This window comes from Schistocerca nitens, chromosome 1 (genome assembly GCF_023898315.1).
Source record: "Schistocerca nitens isolate TAMUIC-IGC-003100 chromosome 1, iqSchNite1.1, whole genome shotgun sequence".
In the NCBI taxonomy this organism is placed as follows: Eukaryota; Metazoa; Arthropoda; class Insecta; order Orthoptera; family Acrididae; genus Schistocerca; species Schistocerca nitens.
The window spans coordinates 424249024-424263619 of NC_064614.1; the positions used below are offsets into that span (position 1 = coordinate 424249024).

The 14596-nt window shown below is 37.5% G+C and overlaps 1 protein-coding gene across 14 annotated transcripts in view; it reads left to right on the forward strand.

The window, feature by feature from the left end:
- LOC126250272 (glutathione S-transferase theta-1-like) overlaps nt 1–14596 on the forward strand; it is a 320818-nt gene that overhangs the window by 75203 nt on the left and 231019 nt on the right. Inside the window, exon 6 of one of the 14 annotated variants that reach the window (XM_049951557.1) lies at nt 50–200. The exons of the other annotated variants lie outside the window; for them this stretch is intronic. Coding sequence (XP_049807514.1) covers nt 50–200 — 151 coding nt within the window. The remainder of the gene's footprint in view (nt 1–49; nt 201–14596) is intronic. 14 annotated transcript variants of the gene reach the window in all.

The following is a 14596-nucleotide window of genomic DNA, read 5'->3' on the forward strand; positions in this document are numbered from 1 at the left end:
GTGCTGCTAGTATAAGTTCATTTTGATTTTGAATTAATTTTTGCTTCAGTGTAGGTATTTTACGATACTTGTGCCAAGAGAAAAATGTTCCTGACCATTGGTACCCAGCAGACAGTAAAAAGCAAGCAAGAGTTGATGAATACCTCGAGTGGCAACATACAAATACAAGGAGGAACTGTGCACTTTATTTTTTGAATAAGGTTAGTTCGAGAAGTGATGATTATGAGTGCTTTAGTAATGTTCTACTTCACTTGTTTACAGCCTCGTGTATCTTGATAGCCTCCCTTTTTCTGCTGAAGGAAATCGACTTTATTTCATTCATTAAAAAAAAAAAAAAAAAAAAAATAGATTACCTATATCTGTGCAAATTCTAGAATACAAATAGTGTGTATAAAGAAAACCAAACACTGCAAAGTGATCCCTAGGGTACCAACCTCCCTTATTGCAATGTAGATTTTAATTTGCAGAATTAAAATTAAAACAACCAGGTATAAGAAAACACCAAATGATATACACACAAAACTAGAAAATGCAGTATACCTAGTAAGGAACAAAATACTGGATTTTCAAAGACAATAGCCCACAAGGGTACACTTCCAACCACACTTGGTCTCAGTTCAAATACTTCCATGTATAACTACAAAAACAGTATTGGTAGTCTGCAAGGGAGCCTAAAAGAATACCAAAGGCCCCAGTGGTGGAACAAATATATGATATGATAAGATATCACAAAAGAAATGCCCATTTAATTTTTTGCTGGAAAGAAGCTCACGTGAAGATTGTGAAAAATAGAAACATTCCATGAAGATCTCAAGGAAAACAATTGAGGAGCTGCTTTTTTTCCCCTTAAAAAACTCAATAAATACAATAGATACAGTTTTTCATAAAATGAGTTTTTGTGTTTTCATGTACATAGAAATGTTTGAGCATTTTATTTTTACGCAAGCACTAGATCTCACTGACATTAAGAGAGCATTGTAATGAAATAAATTAAAATCTAATCTTTATAACATTATATCAAGGTGTGATTCTTCCAGTTTGTTTCAAAAGTCGATAAATGCTTGTTATTATTACTGGCATCTGTTAAGTTGACTTCTTTAATTCTATTTATTTTTTTTCCACCACAAATATTTTTATCTGCTATAATGTTTATTATATGCCTCCACTGTCATTAAAACACACATTTTTGCATATATTATTATATATAGTATTTTTAATTGATAGTTTTTGACTCTATGTAGAGCATAAACAATACTAATAGAGATGCAGTGGCGTAATAAAATAACAGCAGTGATAACTATTTTAACATAATTGTTTAGCTTATCAATACTACATGAAGTATGAAATGAATAACACAAAAGTACATTACAATCACATTGTTATTCTCAAGTTTTCCCTCTTATATTTATATGTTATCAAGTTACCTTCCATTAGAAATGTGGGTGCACTCAATGACTGTGATAAGACTTTCAAATAATAGAGCACGGCAATCAGTCATCCTTTTCTTTTAGTTTTTATTAGGTAAATCTAGATTTCAGCTCATGCCTAGCCATTATAAATGCACTATTTTATGGTATCAATGCATGTCCTAGTACATCAGTCCCCTGTTGTTTGGACTTCTGTTACAGTTCATTCAAGACTCCCTGGCCCTGAGTAGTCTTGAACGAACTGTGCAGAAGCCCAAACAACAGGGGACTGACGTAGTACAAAATGCATTGATACCATGAAATAATGCATTGATAATGGCTAGGCACTAGCCAAAATCTATTTTTGCCTAATAAAACCCGAAAGAAAAGGACTACGTTATACGTCTAGGATGTCTTTGTAAAACTCCTTTGCATCCTCTGAATTTCAAAATACTTTAGCAAGGCAGAAACATCTTTCTTCTTTTCTTTGCTTATGATATTTTGTTTTGGTAAAAGGGTGGATGTTAGTACAATTGGATGGCATGGTTTCTTCCATCTCGGGTGTCAACTTTTACTGGATTTCCGGAGTATGTATCACTTACAGACACATTAACAATTTTCTTTGCTTTTGTGTATGATATTTCATGTTGGCTGTTCATTTTGAACAACAGCTTAGATTTTAGTACTTCCTGTGCACTATTTTTTAGATTTTTGACAGTCCAGTCTGTGTTTAGAACTTCGAGAGTACCATGCTCAACTAAAGTATCATAATATTCTTTAGGAGACAAGGTGCTTTCTTTTTTGGTATAAGTCATCCCAATTCCACCAAACATTCAAACTGGAGGCACATAGGTATGCCCACAAACAGAAAAGAAGTGATGAATATTATTGAATTTTGCACTGTTTTCCAAGAACGCTGTAAGCATTGCCATCATACAACTGCTTTCATTTTGGCTGCTGCAAGAATCTGAGAATAGATTTAAGTATTGGTGCCATCATCTGGTTGTTTTTTTTATATAAAGTCAGAAAGAAAGTCCAGCAAAACCGAAGCAACATTAGTGCATTCTCTTGATTCTGCCTCCAGCCAGGTTTAGAAAATGATGCTTTCCCTTTTTTTGCTCCTTAGTATGGATCATGATGCACAGATTGTATAATTATACTTGTCTAGTGTAGAAAACCTCACTGACCAGTAGTTTTGGAATAGGCTGGTTTTGTTGCATATCAAATCAAATCTTAGTTACAGTAGGATTATCTTCTTTCATTATATCATAAAACCACTTTGCACAAATTTTATGTAATCTGTGTCCAGTTCATGGTTCATTCTTCTTTTGCAGACACATTTCAGGTTTTATTTCCATTAAACCAGCCTTACAAGTGGAGCAGATGTCAGTATGAGTTGTCCTGAATGGTAGATTGATACATTTATAAAATATGTGCTTGTATTTTGATAAGGAACTTTGTTTCAGTCCAAAATTTTTTTCTTTCTTCACAGAATCACTTGAATATTTTATTGACTGTGAGATCTGAAAGCAAATAACCTCTTGTAGACCTCCCCCTTTCATGGTGGCTCTCTCTGCATTTATATCTTTTTATATCATTCTTATTGGCAATAATTATCCCAATATGATCCTTTCCTGTTCTGCTGCTTTCTTATGGCGACCTTCCCCTTTTGGGGAACCTGCATGTTAGATAGGATAACCTGCCCTTTGACATGCCAGATACTCCTTGGAAAGAGGCAGCACAAACAGGCACTAATTCACTATCCTTTTTGCAATGGTATACTGCACTGTCTTTGTTTTCTTCATTGTTCCATTCTGAGTGTTCACTACTCTATGTTGAGCATCCCACAAACCAAACATCATCATCCACTACTCTACGCTGTGCTGAAGAAATATTAAGAAATTTTAACATGTTTATGTCGATCCATTTTATTTAATGGTGTCATGTGACGATGAAAGTGGGTAATATCTCCATATCAGATTTCAGCAGTTTTGCAGTCTTTCACCTCTGTTAGTTTTTGAAGGCAAAGCCTCAAGTCCATGATTGCATTAAATAGATTACTTTTTACAATTTTTGCTTCGCATTTCAGTTCAATGTAAGCTTTTCTTGAATCAGGATTTTCTCCCACTGGAACAGCCTTTGACCTGTATACCATTTTCAGAATCACAAGTATCATAATCGATTCTGTTTTTGCTTTCAATACTTCTTTGTAGACGTACATGTGAGCGTCTAGTGAATGCTTGTCTAAAAGTAAGCTGCAGGCGTTCCGATGACAATGAAGTCTCATTGCAGCAATATTCCCACCAGTAAATATTTTTACAACAATGAATAACATCACTTAAAGCAAAAAGTATACTCTGTTATTGTTGACTGCCTGCTCCGGAAATTTGTCGATTTTTGCTATAACTGTAAGAATGCCTGTATCATGTTTTGCTAAAACCTTGTGATTTGGAGTGTTCACATAATCGGCAGTAGTCAACTTTTGATAAAACCTGGTTCAGGGGTTGATGTAAGTGGTCAGCATTATGCCGTTATCACACGTAATTCAATTTTGAAATTTTCTGTGTGTATCGAGTTTTGAAAAAACACTCCTCGACTGCAGTTCAGAAAGGAAAAGCAGAACGAGGTTTGTACAAATGTCTAGAAGAAGCAAATGATAATAAAATATATAAAATACATAATTTAGTAAAAAGAATAGCAAAGATTTTAGAACAACTAAATCGAGTGAGAAGGATGTGCTGATAATATTGGATAAATATATATATATTGGCTATAGAGTGAATATCAGAAACAGTTGCTCAACAAAGATTTCCCAGTTATGTAGGTTAATGAACAACTTAAGATCCAATGACCTTTAAATGATGCTACTACAGAGGAGACAAACAAAACTAAATCAAATAAAACAAAACTGTAAAGCAGCTGTTCCAGACTAAATATCTGGTGGTTGAACCTCTTCATGATTGCTTGTATCACATGGCTTATAGAACTTTTCAATAACATTTTGTAATTTGGAGTAGTTCCAGGTGCTTGAAGAAGGAGTATATTGATCTTTTTATAAAAAGAAAGGCGATATGTCTGATTATGAAAACTGTTAGAGAAGTGAAACTTATTTTACATCGAGCCAATTCAAGAATTGCACCCGGCAGGCATGGCCGTGCTACACGGGTGCAGGCAGTGGTGTTCAGCGCCGCATACACGACCCTGTGTCACTAGTGTTGGCATAGGAGTGAGAGAGATAGCTGTGGAATGAGTGAGGCCACACATCAAGCACTGTGCTGGGCTGTCCCACAGTCAGATCCAACATAAACAAAATAACACAGGAAGCGCAGCTCTGTAAAAGTGGTCAATGAGCAGTAAAACAAGCAAACCATTTACTGTTTAGGTAACAATTAGTGTTCATGTGGCCGAATTACTACGCAGAGCTATAGAAAACAATATCCAAAACTAGAATCGTAAAACAAATTAGCAGTTTTCTGACCCACAGGTTGATTCTATTAGTATTGCACATGCACACTTATCATACGTACAGTAGGTGTCTTCTGAAAGATATATCAGTTTCTTAAATGAACTAGTGTCATAAATATTCTATTTTAGAAATAATTTTACATAAGGGAAATAGAGTCTCATTCTTCCTGTTAGTAGTTACAAGTAAATATGTTTTGTTGTACCTCATGCTACACCTTTTTGTATCCATTTTCAGAATTTAGGCATCGGATCCTTAGTTTGCTGTTTTGTATGCAATAATTTTAATTGATCAAGTTTGAAAACTTATTTAAAAAAATAGAATTAAGGTTATAAAGACCTTTGATCCTTATAGTCAACATTTTTAAAGAAGACCCTTATATTTTGCGTGTTTTTCTTTTTGGAGGAAGTGATTTTGTCTAGGTTTGGTACAATATTCCGGGAGACTGCTAACCTCAAAGAATTATTAAACTTTTTTTTACTAACTATTGAATGGTTCTTAGTTTTAGCAAGCTTTAAAAGGAAAAAAAACGCTCACAAATATACCGTGGAACCAAACATTGAGAGAACTTTGGCCACATGCTTGTGCAAAAGAGATGACTTCTCTCATGGAAAACAGCTGTAAAAGTCATCCAAATTTTTACACATACGAAAGCGGTCCTTCAGATGAATATCGCACTGCATGTGAATCAGCTATAGTTGAAACACTTGTGAGATGTCCTCTGCCCAAAGGGAAAATGGGCAAACAAATGTATCTAAGGCTGGTTGAAGCTCACTTATTTCCAAAAATCTGTTTTCAGACTCTTCTTGTAATTCGCAAATGATTTGAACATAATCTGAAAAATCCACATCTTCATTAATGCTGTCTAATGCAGTGAAGTGTCCACAATTCTCCTCGCACAACTGTTTCTTCCACAAAATAAGTTTTTTGTTTTTTTTTTAAATGCTTGAATCGTCTGCACTAAATCAACAACAGAGTGATTTTTGCCTTGGAGTGAAATGTCAAAGTATTTAAATGACTAGTTACACCACAAAAAAAAAAAAAAAAAAAAAAAAAAAAATAATCACCCACTTAGGATCAGAAAGTAATTCTTCTGGACGTCCTTTCGTTTCCAAAAAAGATATTGATTTTGTCCCTCAAGGAGAAAAACCGATGTAGCACCTTCCCTCTGCTCAGCCATCTTACTTCAGCTTGGTAGAGGATGTCTGGATATTCTGCTTCGATATCAGCTGAAATTCTTTAAGCAGGCGATGTGTGAGTCCATGCGAGTGAAGACAATTAACCGTTCGAACCACTGTGACCATAACATTCATTATGTTGACAATCTTTGCACAGGATGTCTCCTGGAATATCAGACAATGGACTGCCACACATAAGAAACAGCTGACTGCAGTCATTTTTGACCTGATGTAACCCGGGAATCCAGTGCGTATCCCTCGTAGTGCAGGGGCTCCATCTTTTGTTACGCAGGTCAGGTGTTCCTATTTTAAACCCATTGACTTGAGCACATTTTCCACAGCTAAAAAATTATCCAAACCCATGATTGTGTCTTTTAATGGTATATATTCAAGAAATTCTTTGGTGACACAGATTGTTGTCGACACCCCAAATGAATATGACGAGCTGAGATATGTCCACAATGTCCATGGACTCGTCAAGAGCTATAGAAAATGAAACGAAGTTTGCCGTCCTCTCTATTAATTGCTGCTCCATATCTGAGGCCATATCTTTGACTAGGCGAGCAACAGTTTAAGGCAAAAAGAGCTATTTTTTTCAAATTTTTCCATGAGCTCTGCTGGACAAATACAAGCCACTGAGTGTACTAGGTAATCCTTGATGAGATTCCCAGCCACAAATGATTTCCCTGCTTTCACAATTCTCAGCGAGCATTTGTAACTTGCGCGCAAACTTTGCCCACCTGTTTTCTGCTACTACATGGCAAAAAAGGAAAAAAAGAACCCTTACAATTAATTTTGTACAATCCTGTTTTTAAAACACTTTTATCATTTTAACAGTTAATTGTTTCATCCATTGAAACCCAGATAAAAGCTTTGACTGGCATTCCTCTTGTGACGAATTTTTGAACTGATCTTTGCGACAGGTATTAAAGTGTCGTTCAGTCGAGTACTTTTTTAAATACATGAAGTTCCAATTACATACTAAGCATTTGGCATCATTTTTGACGGCCGTACAAAAGGAATTAATTTCCCACTCGGGCTTAAATAGTGTGGATGCGCCACTCCTCCACTTTTTTGTCTCCTGCTGTTGACCATCCATCTCGATCCACTGTAACCTCCATCTATTGACTAACGGCTTTGTGTCATATCAATGCTTTTGACTGCTGCTGGCACAGTGGTCTGTCTTCCTTACAAAGTGCTTGTACAGCGGCATGGTGAGGTGTGGCAGGGGCTGCACAGTCAGCTAAGAGATACAGCTTGGCCACTGCAACAACATACGAATTCGCCCAGGGCTCTGGCCTCAGGCCTTTTCAACATTGCCTACCAGGCCAAGTTCCCTTGTACCTCTCTCCAGTTGTTGATAGGCATCAGCCAGCACAGGAGTGTTACGTGCGCATAATGCCACATCATCTGCATAGGCTATGTACTGCAATGAATGATAAAAATGGTTCCTCCTCTATTCAACTCTATTTGACTTATGACTTTTTCCAGGCAGAGGTTGGATAATAGTGAGGAGATATTGTCTCCCTGTCTCAGTCCCTTCTTCACTTCCACTTCTATGGAGATTTCATCCTGTATTTTTACTTTACCGTTGGTTTCACTGAGGGTTGTTATAGTATTTGTAACAAGTTTCTTACGTATTCCAGCCTCTTCCATTACATTCCGCAATGCCACTCTTGAGATGCTATCATAGGCTTGTTTAAAATCGATATAAAGCTGATGTATGTTTATTTGCTGTTCATAACATTTTTGAAGTGGTGTGCGTAATGTGAATATTTGGTCAGTTATTGACCTATTTCCTCTAAAGCCACTCTGATAGCCTCCATTTCTTTCTTCCACATAGGGAGTAAGCACTTTTGGAGAGCACTGTATACGTAGTGTTTAGCAGGGAGATTCCTCAATAGTTCTGGCAATTTAATTTATCTCCTTTTTTATGTATGGGTCACATAATAACCGTCTTCCACTCCATTGGCACACGTTCCTTCTGCCAGATACTTGGTATTACTTTGTGTATTGCTTTCCCCACCATATTTGAGAATTTTCGCCTGGATCTGATCTTCTCCAGATATCTTGTTGTTTTTTAAGGTCTTAATGCCTTGCATCACTTCCTCCAGTGTGGGTCCTGGCATTAAGACCTCTGGTCCATAATAAGTTATTTCCACCAGTTCTTGTTCTAATCCTTCTACTTCTGGGTTCAATAACTCTTGGAAGTATTCCACCTCTCTGTCAAGTATTTTATTACTCTCCCTTCTTTATTTGTACATACATTTGTTCTGTCTTAAAACCTGGCCTTTCCTTCTTTAATCTTTTGGTACATTTCATGTACTTGCTTTTCTTTCCTAGCTGTTCAATTTCTTCCATTTTTTTTCCTTTCTAGTGCTCTTTCCTTCTGTCTGCAAACCCTCTTAGCTACACAGGACTTCTCATTATATTCATTCAAATTTGCTCTAGTTCTTCTCAGAAATAATTTCACTTGTGCTATGTTGTGGTCCTCAATTCTTCTTGTACAGTCTCCATCAAACCAATCTGCCTTCCTTTGAGCCCGTATATGTCCCAGAACCTCTCCAGCTGCCTCAAGGATTGCAGCCTTACATCATTTCCACATTATTTCTATATCTTCATGTGATGTATTGGTGTCGTTCTTAATCCCCTCTTCTATTTTTGTTTGATATGCTCTCCATACTTCTTCTAACTTCAGTTTATTAATGTCAAAACTCTTTTGTTTGTGACGTTTTTGTTTACTCAATAATGATATCCTTTCCTGTGCTTAATTCTCACTATATGATGGTCTGAACTGCAGTCAGCACAACATTGGCTGCTAACATCCGTTATGGCCGATCCATGCCTCTGATCATTAAATATATGGTCATCTGATTTCTAGTTTGTCCATCAGGTGACATTCGTGTTTCTTTGTGTGGAAAACATGTACTGCTGACACTCATGTTTTTACTTGTAGCAAAATCTACAATCATAATTCCATTGTCATTTGATATTTCATTTCTTCCTATAGTTGGCCTCTTCTTTTTCTGCTTTTGTGTTCAAGTCTTGTATTAAGATCTTAACATTATGTTTGGGAGCCTGATCATACAACTGCTCTACCTTGCTATAAAACTCATCCTTCTGTAGTTGATCTGCCTCCTCTGTCAATGCATGTTCATTTATAATTATTATGTTGAAAAATTTTCCCCTTAATCTTAACATGGACATCCATTCGTTGATTGGTTCAAAGCATTTCACAGCATATTTCAGTTCTTTAGTGACCACAAAACCTTTTCCAAAGGTATTTGTCCTCCCGCCACTATAGAAAATAGTGAAATTTCTCGAGACCATTATGTCACATCCCTTCCACCTAATTTCCTGGAGAGCCAATAGTTTTATACTGTAGTTGCTGACTTGCATTAGCTGCTGGCGTAGGGCTCCAGCTTGGTATAGACTCCGCACATTCAGTGTTCCTGTGTACATATCTCTTATACTTTTTTTGTTTGCTGGGGTCATCATCAAAATATCTGTCCAGGTTATTCCTTTGTTAGCATTTGCAACAAATGATTTTTACAGGGAAAATTGTTAATCTTTTGCCCAACCATTTGAGGGGTTGCCCCTTACAGCTTGCTGGGTAGCCATCTCCGTTTTCAGGGGAGTATCCTTAACCTCTGTAGATCCCTCTACTGACTGCAAGGCAGCAGTTGATGGTTGGGGGCTCCTCTGCCTTTCTCCCAAGCCATTGGCCCTCATACCTGCTGGTTTTCGTCTTCCCCAGGTATTTTATTTCCCTGGTACCCTCCATATCTGGAGAACTTTCCGCTATCCGCCACTTGGGGAGGTGCTTGATCGGGAACCAGCAACCCCACATGAGCAAGGTAGGGCTTAGCAAGCACAAAGACAAGCAATAGAAACTCTCGCCATGTGCAAGTGGGCATTTCCTTGTTGAAATGCAAGCTGAGGGTGGCTTGCCATGAAGGACAACATTACAGGTTGTAGACTTTTCTCGGCATACTGCTGTGGCCTAAGGTTGCTGCAGATGACAATAAAAGGGATCCTGCTATGAAAAGAAACAGCACCCCAGACCATCACTCCTGGTTGTTGGGCAGTATGGCAGGAGACAGTCAGGTTGGTATCCTACCATCATCTGGGACGTCTACAGTCAAGTCTCAGCTGGTCACCAAAGATCAGTTAAAAGTGGGACTCATCACTGAAGACAATTCTACTGCAGTCAATGTGATACCAACCCAACTGTTGCTCACCATATGGCCCAACAACCAGAAGTGATGATCAGAAGTGCATTTCTTTTCATAGCAGCTTTTCTGCCACACACCGTCAGGTGGCTGGCAGAGTATGGATGTAGATGTAGATGTAGACCACTTTATTTGTCTCTGCAGCATCTTTACAACACAGTGGTATGCTGACAGTATCCTATGACCTGTATTGTTGCCCTTCATGGCAAGCCATCCTGGGCTTACATTTCAACAAGAGAATACCCACCTGCACATTGTAAGAGTTTCTACTGCTTATCTTTGTGCTTGAAAAACCCCATATTGGCCAGCAATGTTGCCGGATCTCTCCCCAGTTGAAAACATTAGGAGGATTATGGGCAGGGCCCTCAAACCATCTCAGGATTTTGACACTCTATCATGGCAACTGGACATAATTTGGCATGATATTCCTCAGGAGGACCTTCAACAACTCAATCAGTGAAGCCCAAACCAAATAATTGCATGTATAAGCGCCAGAGGTGGAGCAACATGTTACTGACTTACTCAATTTGTGAAGCTTTTCCTCTGGAATAAATCATCCAGTTTTTTCTGAAATTGTAATCATTCGTTTGCCTGTACATTTTAATGCACTCCCTTACCTACAGTCCATATATTATGAATCACAATTATTATGTTGTGATTACTATCTCCTAGTTTAAAGAATGTTAAAATATATAGCAAGAGCAAATAAACAGTACTGATAAACAGTACTTATCTCGCAAAGTTGGTCTCAGTGTCAGGGCTAGTTCCTTTGTTCCTCTGTAACCTATTGTAAAGATTTTGTTCAGGGTTGCTTAAATGACAAGCTGCTGGAACGTTATGTTGCTTTTAACTACTTTCTTCTTTTAATCACATGTTCTTGAAACACAATTTACCATAACATATTTGACACTTTCCAGATATATGTTGTGCAACTTGCTCGAACCATACAAAGAATGTGTGTGTGTGTGAATCGTTCTTCAGATTTTTTTCTGAAAGTACGAGGGTTACCCAGAAAGTAATGCACCACATTTTTTTCCTCAGCCGAAAACAATTCTGCGAATGTGAAACGTTAGGTATGTATTATTTGAAGCCTCCTGAGTGAGCGCGCCAAGTTTCTGTCACTTCTGATAGATAGCGTAGCTGCAAGACAGTTTCAAAATGGTGCATGTAGGTGATGTAAGTTAGAAGCAACATGCCTTCATTGAGTTTCTCACAACAGAGAAAGCAACTGTGAAGAATATTCACAAATGCTTGTGCAAAATCTATGGAGCATCTGCTGTCTGTAGGAGTACAGTTAGTCATGGGGCACAGAGGGTGAGGTCATCAGAAGACGGTTCGGCAGAACTCCACGATTTGCAGCATTTGAGGAGACCATCCACGTCTGTCACACCTGACACATCTGACCTAGCCCGCTCAGACTTCGACTTATTTGGGCCATTAAAGGATGCCACATGTGGAAGACATTTTGAGGATGATTTGGAAGTGATTCACACAGTGAAGTGCTGGCCCTGCCACCAGGACAAGGATTAGTACTGACAGAGCATACATGCCCTTGTTTCATGCTGGAGGAAGGCCATGAAACGGGATGGAGATTACATGGAAAAATAGGGTGTGTTGATAAAACACCATTTTTTCGTGTGTTTAATTCTCATTATGATCATAAAGAATTGTTGAAGAAAAAATGTGGTGCATTACTTTCTGGGCATCCCTCGTAGTTATTAAAACAAAGATTTACAGCTTAAATGGTCAATAACAGAGTTCAACTCTAAATCTTTGTTTTAATAACTACGAGGGATGCCCAGAAAGTAATGCACCACATTTTTTCTTCAACAATTCTTTATGATCATAATGAGAATTAAACACACGAAAAAATGGTGTTTTATCAACACACCCTATTTTTCCATGTAATCTCCATCCCGTTTCATGGCCTTCCTCCAGCATGAAACAAGGGCATGTATGCTCTGTCAGTACTAATCCTTGTCCTGGTGGCAGGGCCAGCACTTCACTGTGTGAATCACTTCCAAATCAGACAGAGCATACATGCCCTTGTTTCATGCTGGAGGAAGGCCATGAAACGGGATGGAGATTACATGGAAAAATAGGGTGTGTTGATAAAACACCATTTTTTCGTGTGTTTAATTCTCATTATGATCATAAAGAATTGTTGAAGAAAAAATGTGGTGCATTACTTTCTGGGCATCCCTCGTAGTTATTAAAACAAAGATTTACAGCTTAAATGGTCAATAACAGAAGTTGCAAATTTTGACACTAGTAAAAATAGTACTTCCCTGTTATTTTATAAAATTGATTTCATTATTGACAGAAAATTATAAATGAAGATAGAAATTTTATTTATGTGAAAACTGAAGCATAACAGTATTATATTTACTGTGAATTTGGTTTTTGGTCATGTAAGTTGACAGTTTTGATTACTACTTCTTGGGGCACGAGATCACTATTGCAAAATAGATTGATGCGAATATTAAAAATATGTTGTCATAAAAATAGTTTTTTTGTGAATCGGATATTTTCATAAATATCTACGGGTGACACATATATAATTGAAGTAAGAAAATTAACCCAAGTCTAGCCAAAATCTGTATGGGATCGAACATTTTGGTTAACATGTAAAAGTTCTGAGGAGGCTAGCTTCTTTACAAGATGTACATCATATCTACTGATTTGCATCACATTTGGATAATTCCTTTGTGGTGCATAATATTTTTTGTTTCCTTAGAGTATACAAAAGCTCACTCCCTAGGATTCTTTTGAATGCTGATATGATGTTGGTACAAGAAGACAAATAAGAAATTCAAGAGACCTTAGAGCAGTGGAGAGTGTTGTTAGAGAGTGCCAGTATCAATGTCAGTTGAACTAAAACATAATTCATGCTGTGCAACTTTGACACCACTAGACCCAGCCTACTGGACAACAATGTCCTACTAGACAGAACAAAATTACCAGAGATTAGCAGATGTCTGGGGTCAGTCATCAGATGACAGAGCTAGAGATGCAGGTATTACGTATCAGATGACCACATCTTGGAATAAATGGTACATGCCTGCGAGAGTCTCATGATGCATACAAACATTTATTCAAACAGAAGGTAAACTATACAAAACTGTCATTAGACCATCAATGATCTATGTCAAGACAGTATAGGCTGCGAAGAACACACACAGGCAAAAGCTGCATCTGTGGAGATGTATATGTTGTGATAGTCATGTGGAGTCACCCTGAAGGATAAGGTCCATAATGTATGTATGAAGTCTCGTTTGAAAATGGCACCTTTTACAAATAAAATAGTGGAATCTAGACAGATTTTATGGTCCTATCTTACACAGACCAGATGACTGTGCATGAAGAAAAACCTTTCCTTTGCTATAGGCAAATGGACAAGAGAGGAAGATGGACTTGTTTGAGCAACATGTATCCTATTGAATCAAATGGACCCTCTGGATTAGGGAAGCTGACTATATATAATGGTTGTGTGTGAGGACAAGGAAGAAGAAGGAGAAGAAGGTTTGCATACATGTCAACATCAGTGCAGTTGCTTCTTTTTCAGATGGAGAGTGGACACTGTCTGAAATAGTTTTAAAATAATATACAGATGACTACTGATTGGCTGAAACATCTCTATTGCTAAGTTCTTCATGGAGATGATTTTCTATTTCCTTTCTTTGACCTCCACGACATATGCCAAAATAAAAGAAAGACAAAGGTTAAACTAGTACTGACACACAGCTAATTTCTCTAGAATAATACCAAGGGTTGTTGAGTTAAATATTTCCATATAAGAAAACTGTCATCAATAATAGTGCCGTGTGCCATCACACCATGAGACATTCCAGAGAACTTTAAGATTTAATCAGCACATAACTACATTGCGTATGCAGGTACCTCTCTTCCCTTTGCTGGGATTAGTAGTATAAAAATTGCTTGGACCATTAGATTTAAACTTGTTGCCCTCTCTATCATGCACTGGGCAAATGGAACTAGTGCATTGCTAATAGTTCTTTGTTTATATCATATCATAAGTATGATATGATATAAACAAAGTTCAACTGTAAATCTTTGTTTTAATAACTACGAGGGATGCCCAGAAAGTAATGCACCACATTTTTTCCTCAACAATTCTTTATGATCATAATGAGAATTAAACACACGAAAAAATGGTGTTTTATCAACACACCCTATTTTTCCATGTAATCTCCATCCCGTTTCATGGCCTTCCTCCAGCATGAAACAAGGGCATGTATGCTCTGTCAGTACTAATCCTTGTCCTGGTGGCAGGGCCAGCACTTCACTGTGTGAATC